Source organism: Gekko japonicus, unplaced genomic scaffold (assembly GCF_001447785.1).
Source record: "Gekko japonicus isolate JY-2015 unplaced genomic scaffold, Gekko_japonicus_V1.1 scaffold27, whole genome shotgun sequence".
Taxonomy (NCBI): Eukaryota; Metazoa; Chordata; class Lepidosauria; order Squamata; family Gekkonidae; genus Gekko; species Gekko japonicus.
Genome location: NW_015172002.1, coordinates 1,953,386 through 1,980,244, shown reverse-complemented (window position 1 = coordinate 1,980,244; position 26,859 = coordinate 1,953,386). Strand labels below are relative to the sequence as shown.

Sequence of the window (26,859 nt, the reverse complement as noted above, 5' to 3'; positions counted from 1 at the left end):
CCCCCCCCCCACCGCCACACTCCTGGCCTCTTAAAGGGTCCCTGTCCTCAGACTGGGCTGGGAGAGCCAAACAGCTTGTGCATCCTTGCCTGGCAGGGTGGGGAGCTGAGAGGTAAGCCGCCCCCCTGCTTGGCTTCACTGGGCTTGGGCTGAGTGCCCCCGCCTCGCCCTGTCTTCAAGGGAGCCCAGAGTGGTGCCCCCTTCCTGCATTTGATTTCCTACACAACAACAAAGGGAGGGTGAGGAGGAGGAAGCCAAGGGAGAAGGGGGAGATGAATCCAGGCCTGGCAGGCAACTTGTTGCACCACCACTGCCACCTACCTAATTGCTTTCATTTCCTCCCCTCCTTCCCCTTCCTCCCCCCCCTCCCCCACTGGCAATTAATCCCCCCCCCCGGGGTCGCCACCTTCAGCTGCCACCACTCTGGACTTCGGGTCCCTTGAGAAGGCCCAGAGTACCCTCCCAAGCCCATCCAATGTGCCCCCTTTTAAGCCGAGAACATAGGTGCGATAACCAGGCAGAGAACACTTAAACAAATGGTTTATTAACACAGGAATGGGGCATTGAAAACATGACAAGGTGCTTCAAATATATAACAGTGTTTAAAGGCAAAATAAATCTAACGTGACTACCTATTTCAAGGCCCACAGCTCTCTATTACCAGGCCTCTTGCCTGTACTCACACTGTCCCAAGTGAGGGATCTTTTCCTCAGACCAGACTGTCCCCTCAGTTTAGCTCTGTGAGAGACAAGACTGCAGAAGAGAAAGAACACAGTTTTTACAGCACACAGAGTTTATATCACAGCCCCCGTCTGTTTAGCTCTGTGAGAGGAAAGAACACTGTTTTTTCACAGCCCACAAAGTATGTAACAGTCTCTTCACACAATCCCTGAACACTGATTGGTTACAACTGTCACTAAGCATTGTGGGGATTGTAGGTGATGTCTGCTTTCCACTGCCATGCAGGTCTCTCCTGGGACCAGGCCACACTAGGCCTTGCTCCCAGTCCTGCACAGATCATGACAGAGCCTTTTAGGGCCAAGTACCTATAATGCTTGGATCCTGTAAATGGAACTCCAGATAGGTTATTTGACTCTATAAAGGAACCATGGGGGAGGGGCCAGTTTGGATTACAGTTCTAGGTTTGCCAAGTCCCCCCAGGGGGCGGGGAAAACCCCGCCCCAGAGGCCCGTTCCCCACCACCAACAGATCGGGCCCCGGGGGGAACCCCACCCCGACGTGCGCGTCACCTGGAAGTGACGTGACGACGCTGGGGGCGGGGCCACGGTCATCCGAGGGAAAACTCTATGGTTTTCCCTCAAGTGGTTGTGCCCCCACCCCTAGTGTGCCCGGCGTCACGTGCGTGTGGCGCCTGCGCTCTCCAGCCACCCTCCAGCCGCCAGCAGGGAGTCCCCCGCTCCGGCGAAATTTGACTTGGCAACCCTATACAGTTGTGATTGGTTAACTTTTTTACTCACAGTGTTTTCCCAGTCACAACTGCTTTTTTGCTTTTAACCCTGGTTAGAAAAAATTACAGGTACTGGTATTGTGCCTGGCTGTTCCCCACCACCACCACCACCAGAACTTTAAACTGCTGAGAGGGAGATTTTACTTCAGGGAAATTGCAGGAGGAAGAGTTAACCCTACTCCAGTGTCACTGCTCTCCCCCAGTAGCCATTTTTCATATCTGATTATTACCTAGCCATTTAAGCACTATTAACAATAGTTAATAATAAGCCTTTCACGTGTTGGTTCTTTCGAAGGTTATTCATTGCTAGTGTATCACATTGATCTATTTGCATTTAATATAGTTGGAGTATTAGTTGCTAGAATTTTAGCTGATGCACCACAGATCGGAGAGCTCCACTTCATTTAAATTGCAGTGCAGACAAGACTAGGATTAATCTTTGCTTTGGTGCCTCCGGTTGACCCACATTTCTGAGATCTTCTCTCATCCCCCATTCTTTTCCTCTCCCTATATACAGGTTTTGGTTGGCTGTCCAAGATCTCAAAAAGCAACCATTGCTGGATGTAGCAACCAGAGTGGAAGATATATGGCACGAGTTCCTCGCTCCTGGGGCCCAGAGTGCCATCAACCTGGACTCTCACAGCTATGAGATAACAAGCCAAAATGTCAAAGACCCAGGGAGGTACACTTATGAAGATGCACAGGTTCGGATTTGGGTGTCATTCCTAATAGTGTGGTAGAACAGAAGAGGGAATGGGGCTTTTTAGTTTCAGATTGGGCAAGAGTTAGTTCTTTAAAATACCCTCCTGTTTGGCCTGTTAGTTTATACAATGGAGAACTATTAATCTGCCACTGGCAGCAAAGTATCTAGGTAGGATTACATTTCACAATTATCCCCAGAGGAATTATTTAGAGCTATTATCAGACTTAACTAATTGCTAAAATCCAGAAGACTCTGTGTTAAACCTTTCAAGTAACTGGACTGAACTTACTCCATTGGTCTGTAGGACAAGAAGATGCTACTATTAGCCCAACTCCCCCACACTGGGGGGCTTTTTTTTCATGGCCCACAATAGGGTGTATTTCATCCATTGATTCTCCAAGAGAAAAAAGAGTTTGCGATTACAAAAACTCTTCAGAAGTAAACTCATTGAGCCGGGGTCAAGTGTGGCCTCCCAATGATTTTCTTGGTTACAGAGTTACTTCTTGAAACCATTTTTTACAATACAATTCAGCAGCAGCTCTGAATTTCTGGGAGAATCCAACTCCTGCTTCATGGTGTCACTAATTCAATCTGTTTCTAACACTAGTATTGGGCTGCTTCTCCTCTAACATCTTTAGTCTGGAACAGACGTCCTTTGTTCACTCTACTTTTACAATCTAGAAGCCCTTTTCAACCTACGGCATTCCACATTTTTTTCTGTGTTGCTTTTTCCATCTGTTTCAGAACTGATTTGTGGTGATTTTTTTTTAATTAAAAGGTATTTGTACTGCTAGCCAGCAACATGTTGCTTGACAGAATGCTATTGAGGATTTCCAGGGCTACTGTCCTCCTTCCTTGTCTTTTGCTTCTGTTTCTCAGCTTTATGATTTACTTCTTGTTCACTTGCATGGCTGTTACCAGGTATGGTCACATGTACCTTAGGCATGTGTCACCGTGATTCTGGCCACCTTTCCAATCTGGGCCCAAATCCAAACTAAAATAACTTGAATATAAGGATGCTACCTTCCTTCCACTGCCTTCCACTCCTAAACTAAAGTAGCTACCTCTCAAAGAGTCCAAGGCTGAACCCCGTGATCCCCAGTATGTTGCACACAAGTGAGCAGCCATTTATTTAATTTTTTAAAAGGTTTATATAGTTTTATTTAATTCCTTTCAAAATAAAGGTTGTCTGCAAGCAACACATTACTTCAGAACCACACAGCTGAAAAACAAGAAAACGAGCTTAACTATCTAACACTTGCATTAGATGGCACAAACCTTAAATCCAAGAGTCAAAGGCCATAGCTCAGGCATTCTCTACGTTGCTAGCAATTGCAGTTCAAAGCACGACATAGTCCAGGCCTTTAGTCCATCAGAATCCAAGCTAGCTTTTTTCTTCAGGTTCTTAGTTCAATTATATTTGGGGGGGCAAGCAACATCAGATGATGATGATGATGCCCAGTCAGCACACAGTCTTGATGAAATCCTCTAGAAAGTTACCGCACCACTCCTAATTTCCCCCATCCCATCCTGTGACTGCAGGTTCTCTTATAAGCTAATTACCACATTTCCACCTCTGGCCTTGAAGATGATAAGGGCTATGTAGAGAGATCAATTAGTAACATCTGCAGTGTGGAACGAGCCCGTTACTATTAACCCTTTTGCTTTGCCTCACACCACCAGTTTAAGTTCTACTAATCTATGTAGTGACCAACACAATGGCTATAAAGGATCTTCGATAAAGTGATAAGTGCCTCTACATGTTTGGAAGGAACACTGAGACTCCAGATAAAGTCTGTTCAGGGGGATAATATAAACACTGGGCTGGGGGAGTAGCTACTCTCACATATTCAAAATAATACTAATAAGAATTCAATGTTGACACGCAGTAATAAAAGCCCTTACGTTACTGCACTCAGTCAGGGAAGCAAGAGGCCAACAAGATGGATAGAGACAGCTATAGCTACCAATTTATGCAGATCTAAGCAATTCAGAAGAGGAAGAAGCACCTGTATGAGTGCCAGTGGACAGTCTGCAGCTCACACGATAGAAGTAGCCCTGTGCAGGAAAACGTTTGTGCTGCCAGGACCCAGTGCAATGACCCAAGAGTTCCAAACAAAATCCAAAAAAGAGAAGAGAAGCAGAAATAATTAATAGGAATGTAATATAATAGCATGTCAACAGGAAGCATCTAGCCACACATTCCTGTAACATAATATGAAGACTGTGGGAATATACTCTCTGGTGCAGATTCAGGACAAATATACAGCAATCTCAAAAAGGAAAGATTAGAGGGCATGGCCAAGGAGGGGAAATCAGGTGAGAACCTGACTGGCCAAAAGGAAGGAGAAGGTAGTTCTGGTTCCAGGGAACAATTCCATATAAGGTAAAGAAGGAGGGCTTCCTAGCATGGATGTGTGCAGGGGGCAGGGTGTATTTGGAGGCAGGCTTTGCCTGAGCTGTAAGGTGTATTTTGAAGGGCAAATCTAGTAGCGTAAATTAAATCATAGTGAGAGTCTAGTCCATGGTAAGAAAATGTTTCTTTGAGAATGCTAACGTGTTAATACAGCAGGCTCCTTTTGTAACTAAATGTACAATGATGGATCACCAAGGGCCAAACTACACATTAATATTTTTCCTAGTTGAATCCAGATTCCCCAGGCCCAACTCATTTTCTTCACAGTCACACAGCAGCTGTGGGAAAAGGCATTTTAAAAGTCTCCAGGATCCTGATAGACATCCAGACAACAGTATACTGTTTTCCTGAGCCAAAACAGCTGGAGGGGGGAGTAATTTGTCCATCTTTGGAACTGTGCATAGAGTATTCAGTGCACGTGCACCCCCCAAAATGGGCAGATTTCTCCCCCTACCCCAGCCGTTCTGGCTCAGGAAAATGGCACCAGGAGGGAAGATAGGAGTCCCTCCATCCTCCAGGCTATCAGTCTGAGCCGGGTCAGGCTCTTGAGAACTTTAAAAATCCCTTTCCCCCACAGCTGCCGTGTGACTGCAAGGAAAGCAAGTTGGCTCTGGGGCACCTGGTAATGTGTAGTATGGCCCTGAGGGGCCTTGGTTAACAATTGGATCAACAGATACTGAACAGAGCAAGGTTTCCCCCTGAAGGAGGGGGAAAAATGATCCTGGGGCCAAGGGAGGATGTGGAAACAAATGGAAGCATTTTGGCCAAGACAGAATGGATGCTTCATAAGTTCTTGTGGAGGGTTAGGGTTTAATTACTACTTTTCTCAATGCATTCATAGAGGTTAGTGAATAATTTTCTTTTTTTAGTTTTTATATATATATATATATACATACACACACTTATTCAATTATCATGAAAATAAAATAACATTAATGAGCATTTCCTTTGCCTGCAAAGTGAAAAGTAATAATCAATGCATCCTCTTGAATAGCAATGAATTAACCTAAGAAAGGGAAATAGCAAAGAGTGAAATAAAGAAATCTAATCTAACAGTTGTAGGGAGAGATAAGGTCTTTGCTGAAGACGACTTAGTGACATGGAAGTCCCAGTTTTCTTTATGGTTCCCCTCCATTCTGTTTTGCGTGTTATTTGCCTACTTGATATAAGTGTTCTTATGGGCAAAAACTGTTTCCCTTTTCCAGCTCAGATCAACAAGAATGGTGGTGGCAGAGGGGAGAGAAGGGGGAGAAGGTTGGGGATGCCACCCAATCTTTCCTCCCCCTTAGTTCAGCAGTAAGAAGGTCTCCACTGTGTTGCTTTGCTTGTCAGCGTCTGCACTCTAAGTCTGGCGCCTTCCCTTTCCAAAGTCAGACCAGGTTATGGGGAGGAATGAATGCAGGAGAGTACTTGGGGCGATAGGGATGCTCCACTGAAGATGGGTGCTGAGGAAGATGGGAAGTTTGAAAGCACTGCTGGCTAGAATGCTTTTTTGGGTATATAGAGAAAAAAATGGAACCTCCGTTTAAACCTAGTTGTCTTACAGTTGCTGAAAAATAAGAAAGAGAGAAAAAGAGTACCATGTCCCCTCAATTGCAGATGGTGACTTAGTGGAGAGAGGAGTGTATTCTTTATGTAGAGATTTTCCTCCAGCTGCAGAGGAATTATGACAATCTCAGTTCCTCGGCCCAGGCGTCAGCTACTGAAGCAGACTCCTGGGCTTGGTGTGAGGCTGTTAATTTTCACTGGCAGTGCTTCTTGCCTTGGCCAGATAATCCTAGGTGGAACATATGTCATGTTCCTTTGGTAAAGAATGAACCTTATGATAGGTGGAAAGGAAAACAATAGTGTTTGAGAGAGGAGGCGGCAAGAGATACTAGTGGGAGTGCACGGGAATGACATTTTCTGAGGCTGAGATCTGGCTCTGAAAAACAGATTTCCAGGGTAAGACCTGGCATGACCCAGCTTAAATTAAGCCCTGAGCGCCCGCAAGAGTTCACACACGTTGCATTATAGTCCATAAGCAAGGCGTAATTAGCAGAACAAAAACACTGGTATGGTGGGGAAGAAATGCAAGGAAGGAAAGATATTAAACAAAATGAATTTTCTTAGATGGGTCAAAATGTTTTGCTGGTATTGTTGGTTTTATTTTTTTTAAAGCCCAACCTCCAGAGAAGTGGTGTTAAGCCCTCTGCAGACAAGTGTAGAATTTACCTGCAGGGGAAGATTCTGATCATTCTGGCCCATCGTGGAGGATCGGTGTCTCAGCAGCTATTGGCCATGATACCTAAATAGTACCTCCAGACTTAGAGGCAGTATGCCTCTGAATACCAGTTGCTGGTGGCAACAGGACCATAGCTGGTGTCTGCTCCAGAATACTCTTCTGACAGCTGGCCTCTCTGATGCCTCCACATTGGGCATCACATTTTAATAGGGCCTAAACATGTAAAGCCGAGAGCAAATAGGCCCAGACCTTACAGTTGTTACCTACTGATTCTCAGTAGTGTCAGCTGCACAGATTGTGCATAGTCTGTTGGAGTGTCAACTTGTAGACCTCTATGTTGGCATGGTGTCTAATGCGCAGCAAGCCAAGAGATAGACTCTCAGAAAAAAATTAACAAAAGGAGCAAGGCAGGGCAAAGGGGGGAGAGAGGCAAAGGTGCAAGGCAGGCAGGTCCTCAGGTGAAAAGCACAACCACAGAACTCCAAATACAACCTATTGGCAACCCTGCCAGCTGCCTCTTCTTCCGTCTTTTTAGAAGAGGTGCTGAAGCCAGTAGTTATAGGGACTTGTCTTTGCCTAGGTCCAGCTAAGCTTGCATTTCAGGGTACTCGGGAAGGGTAAGGAATGATTGCTGACATGGATGGAAATGCAGTCTTACCACTTGATGGCAATTGATACTATTTATACTCAGCTGATTATAGTGACAGCCCCCCTCCCATATCAGTCCCCTTACTTCAGTAGGCATTGTGTGTAGAAACACATAAGGAGCCAGATGGTTTTTATATACAGGCAATAAAATAGGATTTCCCCAAAATACATAAGCAAGAAATGCATCATTTAACATGTTGATCTGCACAGTCATTCAGAGGCAGTGTTCTGTGGTTTTATGGTATACAATCCATCTCCTTAGCGGGCTTAAAACAGCACACCCTAGTCATTACAAGTCCCCCCACCCTGATAAACAGACATACGGCAAGCCCAGATGGCATATCTTTTCTGAGAATTACACCACAGCTAAAGCACACACCCACAACGAGGTTTTGCCCTGGCTTTCAAGGAATACTGATCCACATATATACTTTGCACGTATTTTTCACTTGAAACACCCCAAAGACTGGACCAAATATATCATAGTTCTGACACTTTCTGGAATGTGGCTTACTGCACTGACAAGCTATGTTTGCTTTTGGCTTTTTGAATAAAGCCACATCCTGTCCCTCTGCTCCTTCTCTTTCGTGCCAAAACCCCAAGCTGCAACAACAACAAAAATCACCATATTTCCACTGCAAATTTAAATTTGCAGACAACATGCTTTTCAAAAAGAAGGATGCTTTCAGAAGTTAGCCATATGGCGGTTTTAGGCCAGAGTCTTGGCTAGTAATGAGCCTGCCAAGTCAAGATTTTAAAAAGAAACAGAACAGACTTTAGATAATCTGAGACCTTGCGCAAGAGTCATGACCTTCTGTTTTATAGGCTATAACCGGGCAGTTGCATACCCTCCAACATTTGACTGAAGAAAATAGGGACATCTCTATTCTCACCCCAGTGATTGTGGGCTGTGTGCCTCTGCCTCCTTTCCTTTCTCAGCTTAGGGTAGGGTTGCCAGGTTCTCTTGGACCTGCAGGCAGGGGGTGGGGGCGGAGGGGACATTCCAGGAGCAGAAAGTGACACCCGTGACATCGGGGCGACGCTCTGGTTTCTGGACAAAACTCTATGCTAAAATTGGCTTCAAACCATAAAGTTTTGCTCAAAAACCAGAGTGCCCCCCCCCCGACATCACCAATGTGCCTGTCTCTTCCGGGTGACGTAGGCACATTGTGTTTACTTACTGCTTCTTCCCTCCTTGCTTCCATAAGTCGTGTTTATTTCTGGCTTGGGGGGCCTGATATCCTTTCCCCCCTGCTTTCTGATAGCCCTGAAGTGAGGGAGGGGCTCCAAACCAGGGGCTCCCCCACCTCCAACTGGGGGCTGGCCACCCTAGTTTAGGGGGATTGTAGCTGTGGGTGGGCACTGAATAGGGCTGCAGCACAAGGGCAGGAGGATTTGATTCCCTATATCACTTTCCCAGTCAGAATCACAGACAGAGCATGACCCTTACATAGGGTTGGCAACTGCAGTCTGGGAAATTCCTGGATATATGGGGACGGTACCTGTGCAGGGGGGAATTTGGAGAGGGATTCACCTAGAATCTGGCATATAACAGAGTTTGCCCTCTGACACAGCCATTTTCTCCAGGGAGCTAATCTTTATTGTCTGACAGTTGTAATTCTGGGAGAACTCCAGGCCTCTCCTGGAGGTTGGCAACCTTCAGCAGCTCAAAACAGGCATCACATGGAGCAGAACTTCTGGGAGTTGCATTACTTTTAAATCCATCTGTCTCAATGTGTTTCCAAGCACAGATCTCTATCCCTAGACAGAGGACCTTGTATGCAGACCTGACACAAATGTGTCTAAATTCTGGGCACTTTGATGTGATTACCATTCTCACTGCATGGTATTATTGGTAGTTCCTTCCCATCCCTCCTGTGTTGTAATTAGGAAGGCCTATCTGATGTCTTAAGCCACTAAGGTAAAGGTAAAGGTTTCCCTTGCTCGAAAGCTAGTCGAATCCGACTCTAGGGATGCGGTGCTCATCTCCATTTCCAAGTGGAAGAGCCAGTGCTGTCCAAAGACGTCTCTGTAGTCATGTGGCCAGCATGACTAAACGCCAAGGTGCACGCCAAGGTTACCTTCCCATCGAAGTGGTACTTATTTATCTACTTGCAATTTCTTGCTTTTGAACTGCTAGGTTGGCAGGAGCTGGGACCAGAGACGGGAGCTCACTGCGTCATGTGTCACTCGGGTCTTGAACTGCCGAGGTGCTGACCTTCCGGTCTGCAGCTCAGCATCTTAACCACTGAGCCACCGCGACCCTCTCTTAAGCCACTAGTTGTATGCAAAATAAGAAGTTGCCTTAGACCATTGTTCCATCAGTACTGAGCTCAGTATTGTGTGCTCAGACTAGCAGCAGCCGTTCAGGGTCTCAGGGAGACAAATATCTTTCCTAACTACAAAGTGCCAAGAATTGAACGTCGGACCTTCTGCATGCAGAATATATGCTCTTACCACTGAGAAACAGCCATTTAAGCCATGTTCTAACCCATAAGCATAGAACTCAATTGCAATCACAGTATTAAGCATTACCTTAATTAAGGATTAGTGTTAAGATGGGGCACAGGCAAAATGTTCTTATATGAAGTATTAGTCATTAGAGCATATTTAAAACTGAAAGTGGTCTTAGGATATCTTCTCAATATCATTGCAATCAAGGATGCTTAATCCAAAGAAGTATGTCAGGTGCTTTATCTGAAGAAGTGAGCAATGACTCGCAAAAGCTCATACCCTACCACAAATTTTGTTAGTCTTTAACGTGCTACTGAACTCTTCGGGTGCTTTTACAGTTATTTAAACATGTTTTCAGTAGCCCTTGTATGTGCAGGAATGGAAGGATTTCATGAAAATTGTATGACCAGGGAGCCGGCAAGCCTTGAAGAATCTATGAGGCCTGCACATCTTGTGACCAGCAATGTTCCCTCTAAGCTGAGTTAGTGTGAGCTAGCTCACACTAACTCAGCTTAGAGGGAACACTGGTGACCAGGCATGCCATTTGCTCATTTCTGGTGGGCATTCTTCCACCAGCTGGACCTGGGCCCTTCCACTTGCCCTTTCCTCCAGGCTGGTGGGAGAAATAGAAGGGGGTGAAAATGCCACTGTGTGATGTGTTGCCATCATATCCAGGTAAAAACCCAGGTGTGATATCAGCCTGTCAGCAGACACTCTTGAAACCCTATGGTTGTTTCACAGTGTCAGCTGAAACGTTAACGTCATGTCCAATTTTTTGGCCAGATGTGATATCGACATGTTGCAGGATGTCATGTCCTTCCCTAGCCCTACCCTAAAAGCTCCTGAAGGTGCCAGGAAGTGGTCTGCCATCCCTACCTGTGATTCACCAAGCTGACTGCAGCTTGCCATCCACTGTTTGAGACAATGGTGTTTGACAACCTGTTTTTACAGTCCTGGGCAAGCAGCAAAAGCAAGAGGCTTACTGAGCCCCTGGTGGGAAAGAATGCGCTGCTGGAGGAGGGAACTGCATTTGGTTTGGTGGATCTCAGTTTTGCAGCATGACCTGGTTTGTTTGTTTTTTTAAAAGGAGCTTTTTATGAAAAGCAGGGCAATTGTTTTTCAATTGTTCTTTGGTATCTGGGGGGGGGGGATCTTGAATTTTAACACTGAGAGTATGAATTTTTTGTTGCTGAGCTCTACTGAATAACAGGTACTGGAGAGTGAGATAAAATTTTGCTGTTTTAAATGGCTCAGCAGTTCCCAGCCTCCTTGTCTGCTATTCCCAAGGTCCTGGCTGGCTGGCTGCCACCTTGTGACCCAGCCAGGGTCATTGTTTTCTCGACTGCTTTGGGGGAGAGAGACTTCAGATCTTCTTGCACCACATTGATTTGAAGCAGGTGCCTTATCAAGACAGCCTCCATCTTACCCCGCCTCCCACGCTCCCATCTGGATTTCAGTGTTGTTGTTTTTTAGAGTGTTCCTTTCCATTTGTGTCAAGGAAATTTACAGAGCTTGCCCTTCATTTCTTTCCAAAGGCATGGCATGTGCCAGGGGAAAGAGGCAGAATTTTTACTCCCTCCTCTTCAGTTGTCAGCCTCGGCTACAGCGTGATTTCCTCTCAGAATTTTCTAATTGATAAACTATCATTTTTTCTTTGTTCAGCTGCAGCACTACTAACCGTTCCCTTACTAGTTCTTCTGATAAATGTAGCCATATGCCAATGGCTGCCAACTGGTCATTTACAAAATACAGCATGCATTTCTACAGTAGCTGAAGGTCAAACTGTATTCCCCAGTGGCTTTTTAAATACCCAAAGCAGCTATGGAAAGATGCTGTTTGGACTGGAATTTGGGGAGGGAGGGGAGAATGCTTATTTCTTTCCCTGTGGGGTCCTTTTTTCTTATCAGAATTACCCCATTTGAGCTGGTTTTTGCCTCATGGAGGAAAAGATAAAGGAGGAAAAGATAAAAAAGTATCTGTATCTTTTCCCCTGAGGGATAAAAAGAAGCTCAAAGGGGCCCTTTTAATAAGAAAAATCACCTCCAGGGAGAGAAATAAGCACACACAAACTTCTACTCAGGACTGCATCTCCCCACAGCTACTTGAGTTTTAAAAAAGAACACCTCAGAGGAAACACTCATGCAATTGAATGACACCAGTATTGTGACTCTAAGAGATATATCTTTCAAACAGTATCCCATTTCTAACAAGGATTTTGTCCTTTTATTGAAAGTCAGTTTTTAAAAGGAGCCTGTCTAAACACAGTGCATACTTAAATTAGGAAAAGTAAGTTCCAGCAAACAAAGCTGGAGGGAGGGGGGAGAGACTGGCTGAACTTGGCCTTATACTAGGGTTGCCAAGTCCGACCTTGTTGCGGAGTGGGGGACTCCCGGGTTGATCCCGGAGCGCACGCCGCATCCACGTCACCAGGAAGTGACGTGACGTCGCCGGGCACGCATAGAGTTTTCCCTCGGATGACCATGGCCCCGCCCCCCAGCGTGCCCGGCGTAGTCGCGTCATTTCCTGGTGACGTGCATGTCGGGGTGGAGTTCCCCCCGGGGGGACTTGGCAAGCCTACCTTATACACTGGGAGCAAGCCAAGCCCCATTGGCGCTGCCAGCACTTCAAGTTTTGCCTTGGAGCTGGCAAGTAGGTGTGCAGGTCCATGAGGTGATGATGAGAATAAACTTTCCACCACACTTCCAGCTCCAGCAGTGTTGCCAGCACCTCCGAGACCCACCTCAGTTCTTGGGGCAGAGAACTGACCCTGCATGCGAAGCAAAATGGCTGGACCTGCCAGTGTTAGCACATGGACCCCCGTTTGCCCGCCTGACAAGGAATTCACTAGCTAAAGTTGGGATGATGGCCAACAGTTGAAAATGTTTTAAACAAAGATTGTATACCTTTGTGGAGGTTGAGTAATTAATAATGGGTTCCAATGATAGCTAAAGGGAGTCTCCAAGTACAGTGACAACATACCCCTGAGCACCACCTGCTGGGAACACACCACAGGAGAAGGCCTTCACCTTCATGTCCTGCTTGTGAAACCTGATTGCGAGACTAGATGGCCTGATCTTCAATGAGGCAGCTTTTAACGCCTAAACTAGAGAGGATAGAGGCAGCCATTTTCTTCACATATCTACCCCCGGGGAGGGAGGAGTCTTACCACAAAAGGGAACACATATTTGAGAGGACCTGAATCCTCTCAGGGGATGGAGCCTTGTTTCAGTGGTGATGTTTTTCATAAAGGTCCCAGGATCAATCCGTGGCATCTCCAGTTGAAGGCTCTCATGTAGCAGGTGCTAGAAAAGACGCCTCTGCCTGAAGCCCTGTAGAGCCGCTCAGAGGAGATGCTACTGAATTCAGTGAGCCAGTTGTCTGACAGTATAAAGTAGCTTTGTATGTTCCCGCTTTAGTTTGTGGCCCTCCCTTCCTTGGAGCACTTTTCTCCTCTGCCTGACTCTAGTACCCGAAATGAGATGGGCTGGGGAGAAATGTGCATGAAGCAACAGAGATCAGAGTGGTGGTGCCAGGCAGTTCAGTTGCCCTCAATTTGCAGTCACTTTATCTTGTAAAAATTAGACCCCACCATCCCTTTACATGGGAGCTGCGGTGGCTCAAGTGTTTAAGATGCTGAACTGCAGGCTGTAGAAGGTCGGTAGTTCAGCAGTTTGAAACACGAGTGCGCCGCATGACGGAGTGAGCTCCCATCTCTAGTTCCAGCTCCTGCCAACCTAGCAGTTCGAAAGCAAGAAATTGCAAGTAGATAAATAGGTACCACTTCGGTGGGAAGGTAACAGCGTTCCGTGCGCCTTGGTGTTTAGTCAAGCCGGTCACATGACCACGGAAATGTCTTCGGACAGCGCTGACTCTTCGGCTTTGAAACGGAGATGAGCACCGCAACCCTAGAGTGGGACTCGACTGGCTTTCGAGCAAGGGAACCTTTACCTTTATCCCTTTACATATGAACAGGACAGATATGTCTATAACAAATGTGCTTGGCTTTGACAGGTGTAGTTTAACTTTTATAATGTACCTAATGGCAATGGGTCAACCTCCTGGGTAGATAAAGAAAGGCCTGTTCAAAGTGGGGTAACACCCAGGTTTCTACAAAAATATAAAAAATTGGGATGGGGGGTTGAGAATTCAATGTTGCATGTGCAAATGTTGCCACCACCACCCTTAAAACCAGCACCCATCTCAGTTTGCCTAGCAACCCAGGGTTGTTGTTTTTAGCAAGGATCAACCAAGGGAAGGAAACTATTGATGGAGGGGCAATTGGACAGGGTGGGCAGGGAGAAATAGATGACAGGGTGGGTTGGAGAAAGGGGGGTAAAACCAGATGGGTAGGTACAGAGGAGGGTACAGAAACAGAAGAGGGGGGGTTCCCTATAAGTCCTCCTGTTATATTTGTATGTTGTAGAAAAGAGTAAGAGTCTGGTAGCACCTTAAAGACTAACAAAATTTGTGGTAGGATATGAGCTTTTGTGAGTTACTGCTCACTTCTTCAAACACAGCTAGAATGAGAGTTCATCTGTCCTATATATTGGAAAGTGGAGTGATTTCTGATGCCAAATGACATTAGCAGGCAAATGACAATAGCAAGTGTGATTTGATTAGGTGTAATATGCAAAGAGGTAGTAGGCATGGAGAAATAAGCATTGGTAATGAGACAGGAAGCCTAGGTCTTGATTCAGTCCAAGTGGATGCATTGTCTTGAGCTTTGTTACCAGTTGCAATTCAGCAGTCTCTCTAATCTCCCTTTGAAATTCCTTTTTTAAGATAACTGCTACTTTTAGGTCAGCAACTTAATGTCCAGGAAGGTTAAAATGTTCTCCCACTGCTTTTTGAATGTTGTGATTTCTGATGTCAGACTTATGTCCCCTTATTCTTTGTTGTAGGGACTGGTCTTTTTGTCCAGTGTAGAGAGTGGAAGGGCATTCTTGACACATGATGGCATAAAATACTTTAGAGGATGAGCAGAAGTAAGAACCTGAGATGGTATGGTTGATGTTGCTGGGTCCACTGATGGTGTTGCTACGATCTATATGAGAGCAAAGTTGGCATCTTGGTTTGTTTGAGGTTGTATGTTGTGTTAGAGTCCTGAGCAAAGTAGATAGTCCACAAATGATGAGTCCATTACAGGGATTTTAAGTGGTGCAAAAATTGCTGAAGATCTCCCTGGTTTAAACCTCTTAGAGAAACCTTGTCCTTGATGCATGGAAAATAGAACATGTGTTCAAAATCTACTCCACCTTGCAGAAAAAAATAACGGGACATGTAGCATTGCCAGCTTTTTTTGACTGGGCCTGGGCCTGCAGCAGCCTGGTGCACAGAAATCGAAGCAGAGGAAAATTTTCCCATCCTGTTATTGAGACTCCAGGAAAAGGGGTAACATAAAGGAGGCAGACCAGATGGACTTCATTACCTTTCAACAGAAACAGATGTAACCTTCTGTAGTGATAGAATCCGTGTAAGGTCTGGGAAGGTCAGACCCCTTAATATTTTGGGGGCCTCCCACCCCTTCAGGAACGTTGATTGGTATTTCCTATGGCAAAAAGAGAGTGAGAGGGGGAAACATCCCTTCTTTTTCACTCAGATGGTTGTTCAAAGCACAGTGCCCTGGAGGGAAAGAGTAAAGAAATTCTTCCTAGAAGCCATGAAGAAGAAAAGGATTTTTTCCCCTGAAATGTTCAGGGGACAATGAATTTATAAGATTAAAAAGAAAACTTAATTGGGGGACGGGTGAGATTTACTGCTGAGAATATTTTCAGCTTTTAATGGATTTTCACAGATGGTTTCACACATCTAGTTTATTGTGGATTAGTGATCTTTGTGCTTATTAAAAAGGCTGGACAAATTCCTGTACAACAGATCTTCAATGGCCAATGAAAACTCCGTTTTCAGAGACAAGACATCTCTGATTAGTGGATATATTGCATTAGAGCCTTGCTTACAAACTTCACAAAGGCATCTAGCTGGACTAGATGGACCCTCGATCTTATGCAATTTTCTCCTCTTATGTGAATGATTTATACTGTGGTAACAGGTTTTCTTCCCAGACTGTTAGCATCAACCTTCTTTAACTTTATATTTGCACTCTTCAAGCGGGCGGCTCCTAAAGAAATTGAATTCTACTGGAAGATACTAGAACGTTTCCATATGTCGATGGTGGTCAAAGCTGCTGCACACTGGCTGTTATAATCAAGAGGAGTAGCAGCCATTTTGTTGTGACAGACTGCCACACTGGAATTGAGTTTTCCAAAAATACTTAACTGAGAAAGGTTCTCAGAAAGCTGCAGTCCAAGAAAATGATAGCAAAGATATCCTGGATCGTGTGGTGACTGAATATTGCAGTCTCCATCTGCTAGGTTTTTAATCCAGACACATTAAATTGTGTACACAAGAAGAGTAATAATGTGCTCCCTAAGACAGGTCCAGTTTGATAGTGGAAGCAGAACAGCTATCTAATCCATATAATTCACTATGATTCCTTTTCGGATGTGCTTGGCTATTTTTTGTCCTTCTTGTCCTGGTACCAAGCCTTTAATTCCATATTCTCCTTATGGGTTGTAAGTTCCATACATTTAGCAGATGCTGCTGCATCAGCAGATATTACTGGTATCTCCTCAGGGGTCCAGGTTTTAATCGGTATAATCAGTTACCGTAAGCGGTTCCTTGCCCCAGCCTTGATTCACTGTGTAGAAAAGCTTAAGTATTACTGAAGCTATAATTCAAATCGGAGCCTGTGCGGACAGCAGTGCTCCCAGATGAACCAGTGGAGGCAATGCTGAACCAGTAACAGCTGGAAGTCTCTCTCTGTGGGTTGCAAAAGAGAGCACAGCTTCTCCAGCACAAGTTGCATGAAAATGAATGGCAGAATGACCACTGCAGCATTCGTGCCGGTCCTTTGTTTGAGACAGAGCCCTAAAACCTTACAGTAAGAGAGGAGGCTGGCTATCAGTGACTTGCTAGCTTTCTTCTCCATCTCTTTCTTTTGTGAACATATTATGGACAGTAGCCCTTTTCAGACTTTATGTTCCTAGTGTGGTGACCGCAACCACAGAATGAATGTGCTCCACATGATCTTCCCTACAGGTGCATGTGAATATTCCACTTTGGTACACTGTAGTATATGTGTTTCAAAGCTGGAATATATGTGCCCTGCCTCTTTCAAAAGAAACAGCAATTGCACTTACGGGGAGGATTACGTGTAACACGTTTGTCCTGTGCATGCAGCCAAAGGCAACAACTGAACAAGGTGAACGTTAAGCAACTACAGTGGGTCAGTTAAATCCCCACACAGTAATGGTAATGATTTCACCATTTACTAGTCCTTAAATATGAAATGTATACAGCCAGTCCATGTGTTATCTGTGTAATCATGTACCAGGCAGAACTAAGTTATGTGTAGCTCCATTATCCTTTTGTCCAAGTTCTTACTCTTTTTCAAGTTAACCAGCCATGAATGAATTCAGATGCCTTATTGTCAGCTCAAAATTTACCCCATCCTTCCCCTAAAATCTGCTTTTGTCCTCAAGAAGCAAAAGACAGGGATATCTGTATTTTTAAAGGTGGAGCAAGGTAAATTTTAAGTACACAAACACATATGAAGAAGGTGTTCAGAGGTCCTCTTTTTCCCCCTGGGCCAGTCCTCCGGTCATTTTGAATCCACCCTTGTGGGGCTGCTTAACCTGATAAAAGAGAGCCTTTGAGTGAAAGAATCATAGAACTGCCCATTACATGTAATTACACCCTGACAACTAGGCCTCAGTTGAAAAGCTCTGAAAATTAAAAAGGCCAGTAGCTTGGGGTATCTGCCTTTTTTACTTCAGCCCCTAGAAACCTGGCTGCAGTCCATCACAAGATGTGTTTGATCACCGTAAACTGTGCAGAATAAGCCTGAGGATAGATGAATAGTTGGGACTCTTGGGCACTGAAGATGATTGATAAACATTGGCAATCCCAGGTAAACAGGCATGGGATTGCAGATTTAAACTGCCTCTGAGCCAGTTTTATGATAGTCTATTGTGGTAAGGATGCCAAGAAATCTGTGATCCTTTGCCTCACCCAAGCTGAACCAGTCATAGTCAAACATACCAAATGCAGTCCCGTTACGGGAAACTGTGCTGTATTTTGTGCTTGCCAAATGATCATGAAGGCTGGCAGGATGCTTAGCTTTGTCAGGGCCAAGGAGACCAGGGTGGACTGGGAGGCCCAAAACAATCCCGGGAAAGGGCTGTGCCCCCTCCTGCATAGGAGACCAGGGTGGACTGGGAGGCCCAAACAGTCCCAGGAAAGGGCTGTGCCACCACCCCCTCCTGCAGCCACTGCATTCCTCCTTGCTGGCTGTACCTCAGACAAGCTAGCCAGACAAAGGTGGGCAGTGCTATTTTTCTCCTCTCCAGACACATCATGTCTCAGCTGGCACAGGTTGAAACCAGGGGCTGCTGTGCTTGTCTTTGCTAGCCTGGGCCTGGAGATTTTGGTGCGGTATGGGTAGCGCCATAGTCCTCCTCAATGGCCACAGCACACTTATGCTTGCAGGCTGAAGCCTTGCACCACTGTCCACACACCTGCTTACCATCGATACTAGACCTGCACCAGTGCAGGCTGAAGCTGGAAACTGTGGTGCTCATTTTCCTCCTTGCTGACTTGGGCATGGTGGGGCTGGTGTGGAGGAGTATGAGTACCACTGGCTTAGGGCAGATCCCAGTCTTGCTCTATACCACATTCCTTCTCACCAGTCCCACTTGTGCGTGGGGGGGTTGAGTTTAGGGCCATGGTTCACAGGGATTTTCCCTGGTAGTGAATGGCCAATCTGCCCCTGCAAGCAGAGAAGCAATAGTCAGTTCCTTTTGCCCTGGATCAAATTGTCAGGGTTAGAGAGCACATCTCTGACTTCCTTGAGGGCACCATGCTTGGAGTTCTTGATCCAGCCTTATGTGTGGCTCCAGAAGCTGGATACAGCTGGGAATCGTGCTTTTAAGTGCTCAGTTCCTTTTGTGCAATGTATTGCTCAATCTGGATTGAGATTATTTGTGTCTGTATTGTTGTTGTGCCTTAATTCTTTGCTCCCATCCCACTTTCAGTAATTCAGTGGAACACCATTGGAGGCTGTACTGGTCCTTAGAGACCATCCTCTTAAAAATATCTAAATGGCATCTCATGTTCTACATGCCCACACAGTTTTGTACATTTGCAGCTGCTCATCTACATTGTTAGTGTTCACATCTGGAACCAAAGTGATTTCTGCCTACCCCATGGCTTCTGGTAAGGTACCCCCTAACAATTGTTTGTTCTAGCCAGGAATTATTTATACACACACACACACACCTTTTCTCTTGTCCAGTGAGGGAGCTAGGCCAGTAGTGGTTTCCAATCTTTTTGGTATAATGACCCACACATCCAAAATTACTCAGCATGGGTGACCCACTTAAAGGAAACCAAAAAAAACACAGAGCATGCGCATATCAGTAAAACTGCAAACGCATGGGACACACTTTCACAGGCTTCACAACCTACTTTTGGGTAGGAACCCACAGGTCGGGAAAGGCAAGGACAGATCTCTTTGAAGACCTGTCATACAGTAGTGATAGAGGAAACAATATTCCATTTGTGCCTTGCTATTTCTCTTTCTCTCTCATAGGTTCCCAGAGAGCTGTGGCCATTAACAAATCTCAGCCTCTCATTTCTTCCTTTCCCACAGGAGCACATTTACAAGCTGATGAAGAGTGACAGCTATGCACGTTTTCTCCGTTCTAATGCTTATCAAGACTTGTTGCTGGCAAAGAAGAAGGTACATATCGGAAAGGACATGATTGCACCTCTGAGCACTTCTTGACTCCTGCCTGCTGCTTGCTGCTGTGTGAACATGAGAATTTTGGGCTTATTGTTCCCTTTTCTTTCCTGTTCTTTTCTTCTAAAGGAATGAGAACTCTGGTTTCCTCCTCCTGGAAGGTCCATGTTTGGCATCCCTATAAATAGCTTCAGCAGTCAATGCAAGAAAGAAGGACTAATTCTCAGCAAATGCAACTTTTGCAAAGGTCATTTGAAAACATATGTATCTAGGAAGTGGCCTTATACCGAGTCAGAGCATTGGTCCATCTAGCTCAGTATTGACTACTCTGACCAGCATTCTCCAGGGCCCTTGGGCAGACAGAAATCTTTCCTGACATCTGCTGTCTAACACCCTTTATCTGGAGGTGCCAGGGAGGGACTGAGCCCGGGGCTTCTGCATATGGAGCACATGCTCTGACACTGAGCTATGGCTCCTGTGTCTTTCACGCTCAGACAGTAAAAATTGATTGCATTTCTCTTCACGGCAAAGATACTTTCTTGTTAAATAAAAAAACCCTACAAATATGTTTTTTAAAACAATCACAGTTGTGGTAATTACCATTGTGAAGAAGTACAAAGTCCCACAATGTTTGGGTCCCTGAAGTTGGATTTCATGGTTCTCCTTGGGATGCCTTACCTGGGGGCTTCCTCTTTGCTTCCTGTCAATGCCCCCTCATTCTCTTTTACCTGCTCTTTATTATATGTAGATGTTTTCCCTTCTTTATTTTTAAACAAGAGGTAATTATTGCTCAGACTGATAAATCCTAAAAACTGCCCCTTCTTTCCATTCACTTCCCTCCTTTGATATCAGCATGTTTGCTACCAGCAAGATGTTTTCTGTCCATTATGACCAGTAGCAGGAGGCCAGTTTTGGGGGGATTATCTAGTTGTAGCCGGGCAGTTTTCCTGAAGTGCGGTAGAGAGATGAGAGGTGCTTTTGTCTGCATTTCTGGTGTGTTTAAATGTCTTGCAGAAGTCTTCCACCATGTTGCTTGCATGCATGCATGACAGAAAAAAAAGATATCCCACTTCTCCTGTAACTCTTTGACTTCCATGACAGTTTTTACATTTTCTCCCAACTACTGCTGCATCCTGAGCTTTGTGTGGTTTCCCATTGCTGTGCTGTCTGCTGTCTCCATCCTGCTGGAGCTTCCACTTACTGCCATGTTAAAGGCAGCCTGTTTAAACCATTGTGGTGGCTCCAGTGTACCCTAAAGTGTGCAGTTATATCTTCCCCAATCTACAGCTTCCTTGCATGCTCAGGAGCTCTGATGCACATTCACTTTAGTGTGGGAACATCCTGTTATGCCCGTGGGAGTGTGCAAACACAACTTTGCACTGATGTGCAAAGCCTCATTTATGTGGGGATTCCATGTGCACATTGTAGCTCCTTCAAGCAGGAGATCACTGAGTTGGGCCTAATGTGTTGGAATGATTTAGTTAAACTTTACCAGAGCATTTGAGCATTTATGTAGTATCAGAAGTGTGCCAGAGTTGTTCATAGATATTTTACATGCTGACTTGCATTGTGAATGCCATATGGAGGCAGAGGGCCAAATGCGTCATTTTCTTACACTAGGCGTTCAGGGAGTTTGTTGTGCCATAAGTGGTGTCAAGACTAGCTGAAATGGGAAAGCAGAGATTTTCTGATGATGTGCATATTTGGTACATGTAATTTGTTGCAGCTGAACTGTCTTCAGCCTGGAGTTGAGCCTCTGGCAGGCTGCCATACGTGGCTGGGAGGCGAGGTTGAGCTTGGTGGGTTACAAATTGGGCAGGCTTGCTGTAAGTCATGTCCAGCTTTTAGCCAAGGCTTTATAGTTCTCCAGGGTTCTGAGTGCTATAAGCAGTATTCTGCTGCTAATAAGATCTTGCCAAATAATGAAAATGATCAGACTTTATTCATAATGTTACTGTAGCCCTAGTCTGGATCCAGAACTAGTAGAACCATATACTATCCCCATGGAAGAATGGTGGCATGGTCTTCTTGTAATGGGGATTCCTGTGTTGTTGAGACACCTATCTGTACTTCATGGGTCTTTAAAAATATGGGGCTATGCTTTCTAGACCTTGTCTGGTGGGTGGAGAGTGAACTTCCCAGAAGTATTTTTTAAGTATGTGTAGCGGATTGCTTCAGGTGGCTGTACTCTTGCTTGTGTTCACTGGTTTAATTTAAAATTATTTAAATTCAGAAGGCAGTGTGAGCTAAGAGTATGCAAAATAGCGAGGTTGGGGTTGGGCCATATTTCCTTTTGAAACCCTGAGTTAGTTTTTTTGATATAAAGCTAGTCATGTTGGTAAAGTCTTTTCCATTAGTTTCAATATAAAACACATTTCTGGGTATCTATATATCTAGTATACTTAATCTGACCCTTTCTCCAAGGAGTCATTCTCCTTTCCCATTTATCCAAGGAGCCCCAGATTTTAATGTGACACATTAACCACTACGCTGGCTGTCAGTTCCCCCTCCCTAATTTTGAATGGAGCTCTCAAGTACTGCACTATCACCCAAGGGATCCTCCCTCCCAAATTTCAAGGAGATAGCAGTCCCATTCCATAGCAATTAAAATCCTCAATTGCATAGGCAAATATGGGAGCAATTGCCTGTCCCCCCCCCCCTTTACTGTGGGAACATAACAGCTGGGGGGCCAATTTGTATCAAGGAAAGGGTGTGGCAGTTTAGCACATCATTACAGACATTGAGAGATCTCAGATCATGAATCAGCCATTCCCTTTGGCACAGAAGCCCTGTTCACTAGTTACAGTGACTACACAAACCTCCTGCCTTTACATTCGTACTACATCTGTTTGTAAGAAAGAGCCAACATGTGTTCACTTTGCAAATGAAACTGGGGACCAGTACCTGGATTAATATGGGGTTTGTATCACACATTCAGCTGTACATGCATTGCCTGTAACACGAGAATTACTCAACACACATACAAAGAACAATCACATGAACACTGTACGTGTATTCATTGTAACTGGTAAATAGGACAATGATGAGAGGATCTGATCTTTTCTCATCATTGACTAAGTTCTCACATCTTTGCTGGTTTGGATATGTGCATTTTACTGTCCAGGAAGGATAAAACTTTAATACCTGCCACTATCCAACTTTAACTTTCTTGGGAGATTTACCAAGAGTGCAATATGTTTGGGTTTTTTAAAGTTAAATACCACCCCCATGCTGGTTTGTCCACAGGGGATGTGGGTTATTTCCTTCTCCCATGTGCCCTGCCTATCTGCTAGCTGGCACAAGCAAAGCACTTCTATCTGGTACTGCTAGCCTACTGTGGGGGTGGGAGTGCTGTTTTCATACTACAGTACACTTCTATCTGGTACTGCTAGCCTACTGTGCTGTTTTCATACTACAGTATTTCGTGCTTCTGTTGCCCCTCCATTTCCCCTGTCTGTCTGCCAGCAGATACAGGCAAATCTTTCCCTGGCCTCTCTTGCACTTGCACGGGCCAGGGCTTTCCTCCTTGTATTAGCAGGAAATCTGGTAGGATTGGACCCTGTAGCAATGCAACATGATTTCCTATTCACACTTCAGCACCATCGATCATATCATTTTTTCCAGCTGTATTCGGCTTGTGTTAGTTTTAGATGAGGATGCTCTGATAGGTTGTGTTCATGGTGGGCTTTTCCGGCAGTTGTAAGCTAAGATTTGGTGCTAATCAAAGCACAAATCTCTGTCTCTTGTCTATCTAAAGGAATTATTACATTCAAAAGGACCTTTGCTTTTCAAAGGTTTTTATAGTATGTATGTGGCAGATCCTGCATTCAAAGAAGTGCATATTTTGGGGATAGAGTAGGAGGAAGTAGGTAGAGGGTGATAACATGGTTATAATAAGCATATGGGCCCACATTTTCTCATCCACATTTCTGCATCTAACTGGAATGAGCGCTTTCCTAATCAAAGCATTTTTACTTGAAATAGCTATGCCCAACTTTTTGCTACAGCAGTGGGTTGGTTTGTTCTCTTGCAGCAATTGCCCCCCTTTCTTTGTTCCTGCATGTTTGAAAATTGCATAAGCCAGCCCATGTATACTTGTATGTGTTGGATTCTGCATTTACAGTCATGAGTGGCACTGTTGTAATGCTGCAGTAGACAGAATGATTCTTCTTTTGTCATTATTCTCCCTGCTTCAGGAGAAATATATGGATCACTCTTGTTAAAATACCAGTTGCCTTTCCCCCCAAAAAAAACCTGCCCCAAGAACCTTTATTTTGCAATGGAACCATCCAGGGAAGTATCTACTTTGGTAACAATCCTAATAGCTCTTTCCTAGGAGTAAGCCCCATTGAATAGTTCTGAGTAGTATTCTGAGTAGACCTGCTTAGGATTGCTCTCAAAGGCTGCAGTCACACACACTAATTAATCCACTTTCAGTGCACTTTCCAACTAAATTTTACTGTGTGAACTGGAAAGTGCATTGAAAGTGGATTGAAAGTGAATTATTTAGTGTGTGTGACCACAGCCACTAAACAGCAGCAACTAAAACAGCAACAACCAATATTGACATAATGTGTCAGAAAAAGAGCTGATTAGGGGACAGACAAACCATACACCAACTGACCAGAAAACAGTCTTGGCCTGGTGCTAAAAAACATCAAGAGATGGTGCCAAGCGTGGGAGGGTTACATTCCACAGCTAAGAGGGACCGCCAAAGAGGCTCTATCTTGCATGGCCACCTGCCTCACTACTGAAGGCGGTGGGATAAAAGAACGACCTGAGATGCCAGTAATGTTAGGGAATACTTTAGCTGGCCAATGCACACCGCTAATTATTTGATCCTCAATCAGTCTTTGTAGAATATTTCTACAGTACATTTCTAGCATTCAGAGTGCTTCATGTACATTATTTTAGTCATCCTTATGAGAGTTCTGGAAATGGGGCCCCATATCACAGACAGAGTCAAGGGTGAGAAAGGATGAAAAAAAAGTGATTTGACCTTGTAAGTTTATGACTCAAACGAAATTTGAGCTGGGATCATCACAGCTCCCACTCTTGGCCATTTCATTACGGAAGCTGTTTGGCAGCTGAACTGATTTGGGCTTGAACTTTGGGCATAAACACAATGGCCTTTGTCCAGCTCTAGTCACAGGCAGCTATTGACACACAGGATGCCACATGATAGGGTGCCAGGATGCCTCCAGCATGGGCAACAGAGCCTGCATATGAACATTGTGATACAGAGGTAGAAGTACTCCTGTTGTGCATCCACAGCTTCATTGGCTAGCTACACATGCAGAAGGCTGCTTTTGCACACACGTCCATTTTGGAATTGGATTACAAGCTTTTGTAACATCTATCAGTAGGAATACAGATCATTCAGAACACCAAAACAAGGCACTTGTGGTTACCTACAGTTACCCACATCGGAGAAACTGTATTATTCTAAGGCTCCTGGCCAAACCTCTTCATTTCTTAACTATGCATATGAAAGGAGTCTTGCAGCAAAGAGAAGTTTCTTGTTTTCTCCTCCCATGCTGCATGTACTCCCAGGCAGTATAAAGGAGGAGTTCTTAAAAACACAGAATGTCCTCCCAATTATATGCCAGTAACACTTCCTGAACAAAACCATTTTCTTTTCTGTGATACTGGTTTCTTTTGTGGTCGTCTCTAGGCTATACTGCCAGCACCAAGCCCAATTTTTTATGTATTCCTTGTCTAGACATTTTATTTTGCCTCATCTTTGCCACTGGGATTTCGATGAACCTGCAGTTCTGTTGCAGATCAAAGGAAGCAGAGAATCCCAAGGAATCTCTTTGCTGAAGCATCTTGATTCTATCTAGGAACAAGCAAATTCCCTCAATCCTGGTTGTTATTCTACATTTCCTTTCACTGGGCCTTGGGTTCTTCCAGCCAGAAAGGAGAATTCTGGACAGCTGATAATAGATTTGCACAATAAAAAGAAATAGCCTTCAAGATTTGGAAATGTATGTCTGTATATAAAATATAGTCTGCTTCCATGAAAATAAAATATTTTATTTTTGTTGCCTTTCCATAGAAATGTGACAATACTGCTACTATTCAGTATAAAACCAAGCTTAAAAATAAAGCCCTTTAATTAAAAAAAATAGCTCCACATTATTTTCATATTTTAGATTTTTTAAAAAAAATTGTAGAAGAGTGCCATTGCAATCTTCCATTAGGAAAGAAAGCCCCTGCCCCCACCCCAGTACAAATAGAAAATAACTGCTTTGGCAGGAGATTTATTATTGCATGCATTCTCAAAATAAAATCCCAAAAGAAAAAAACCCAGATTCTGACGTTATGAGTTCTACTCTGGTGAATATATGTAACCAGAGGTCATTTCGGGGGGGAACGCGGGGGAACGCAGTTCCCCTGGGTGAGGTGCAGGGGGTGGGGCACATGACAAAGCCCCGCCCCCTGCTTCTGGCCGCCCCGCTTCCAGCCCTCATTCAGCCAGCAGGAGGCAGGAGAAGAGGGAGGGTAAGTTGCTCCCTCCCTGCCTCTCCCCACCCCTGCCCGCCTGGGGCCAGGGAGGGCCTTGGCGGGGCTTACTCGCACTCCCGCTGGCCTTGCAGGTCCACCGTCGGGCCCCTAATGTCAGGGGATGTGGCATATGCTAATGAGTTATGCTAATGAGTTCCCCTAGCTCTTTTTCTACGAAATGACCCCTGTATGTAACATATAATCTCCAAATCGAGGGAGACTTCCACAGAGAATTTCATAAGCAAACTTCTTTCTGTGAGTTCTGCTAGTAAAGGATACTGCGATTTTTGGCACCATGTTTTCTTGTTGATTTTTATGGGAGGGTTAGACATGAAATATGTCCTCACTGTTGGCAGTATGTCAGTCCCTAATACTTGATTAGGCCTTATAGGCATATCTCTGGAGGTGAGCTTTCTGTTATTCCTCCCCCCATCTCTTTCCACCTTTCCAAGTGCTAGAATTTAGATTTGAACTGGTCACAATCATTAATGTTATTTTTATTGGAGTGGAACATAAAAGGAGGATTCTCCAGAAGACTTGACCCTTTGCCACCTTGCTGTCTCCCCCTCCACCCCGTCATTATCAGGTTGCAATAACAGAAGCATTTCCTTTCAAAGCTAAGCATGGGGACCATAATACA

General features: G+C 44.8%; 1 protein-coding gene across 1 annotated transcript in view; it reads left to right on the top strand.

Annotated features, from left to right (window-relative positions):
* RGS6 (regulator of G-protein signaling 6) overlaps positions 1-26,859 on the top strand; it is a 130,772-nt gene that overhangs the window by 101,972 nt on the left and 1,941 nt on the right. Inside the window, exons 13-14 of the mRNA XM_015420041.1 lie at positions 1,986-2,172; positions 19,623-19,712. Coding sequence (XP_015275527.1) covers positions 1,986-2,172; positions 19,623-19,712 — 277 coding nt within the window. The remainder of the gene's footprint in view (positions 1-1,985; positions 2,173-19,622; positions 19,713-26,859) is intronic.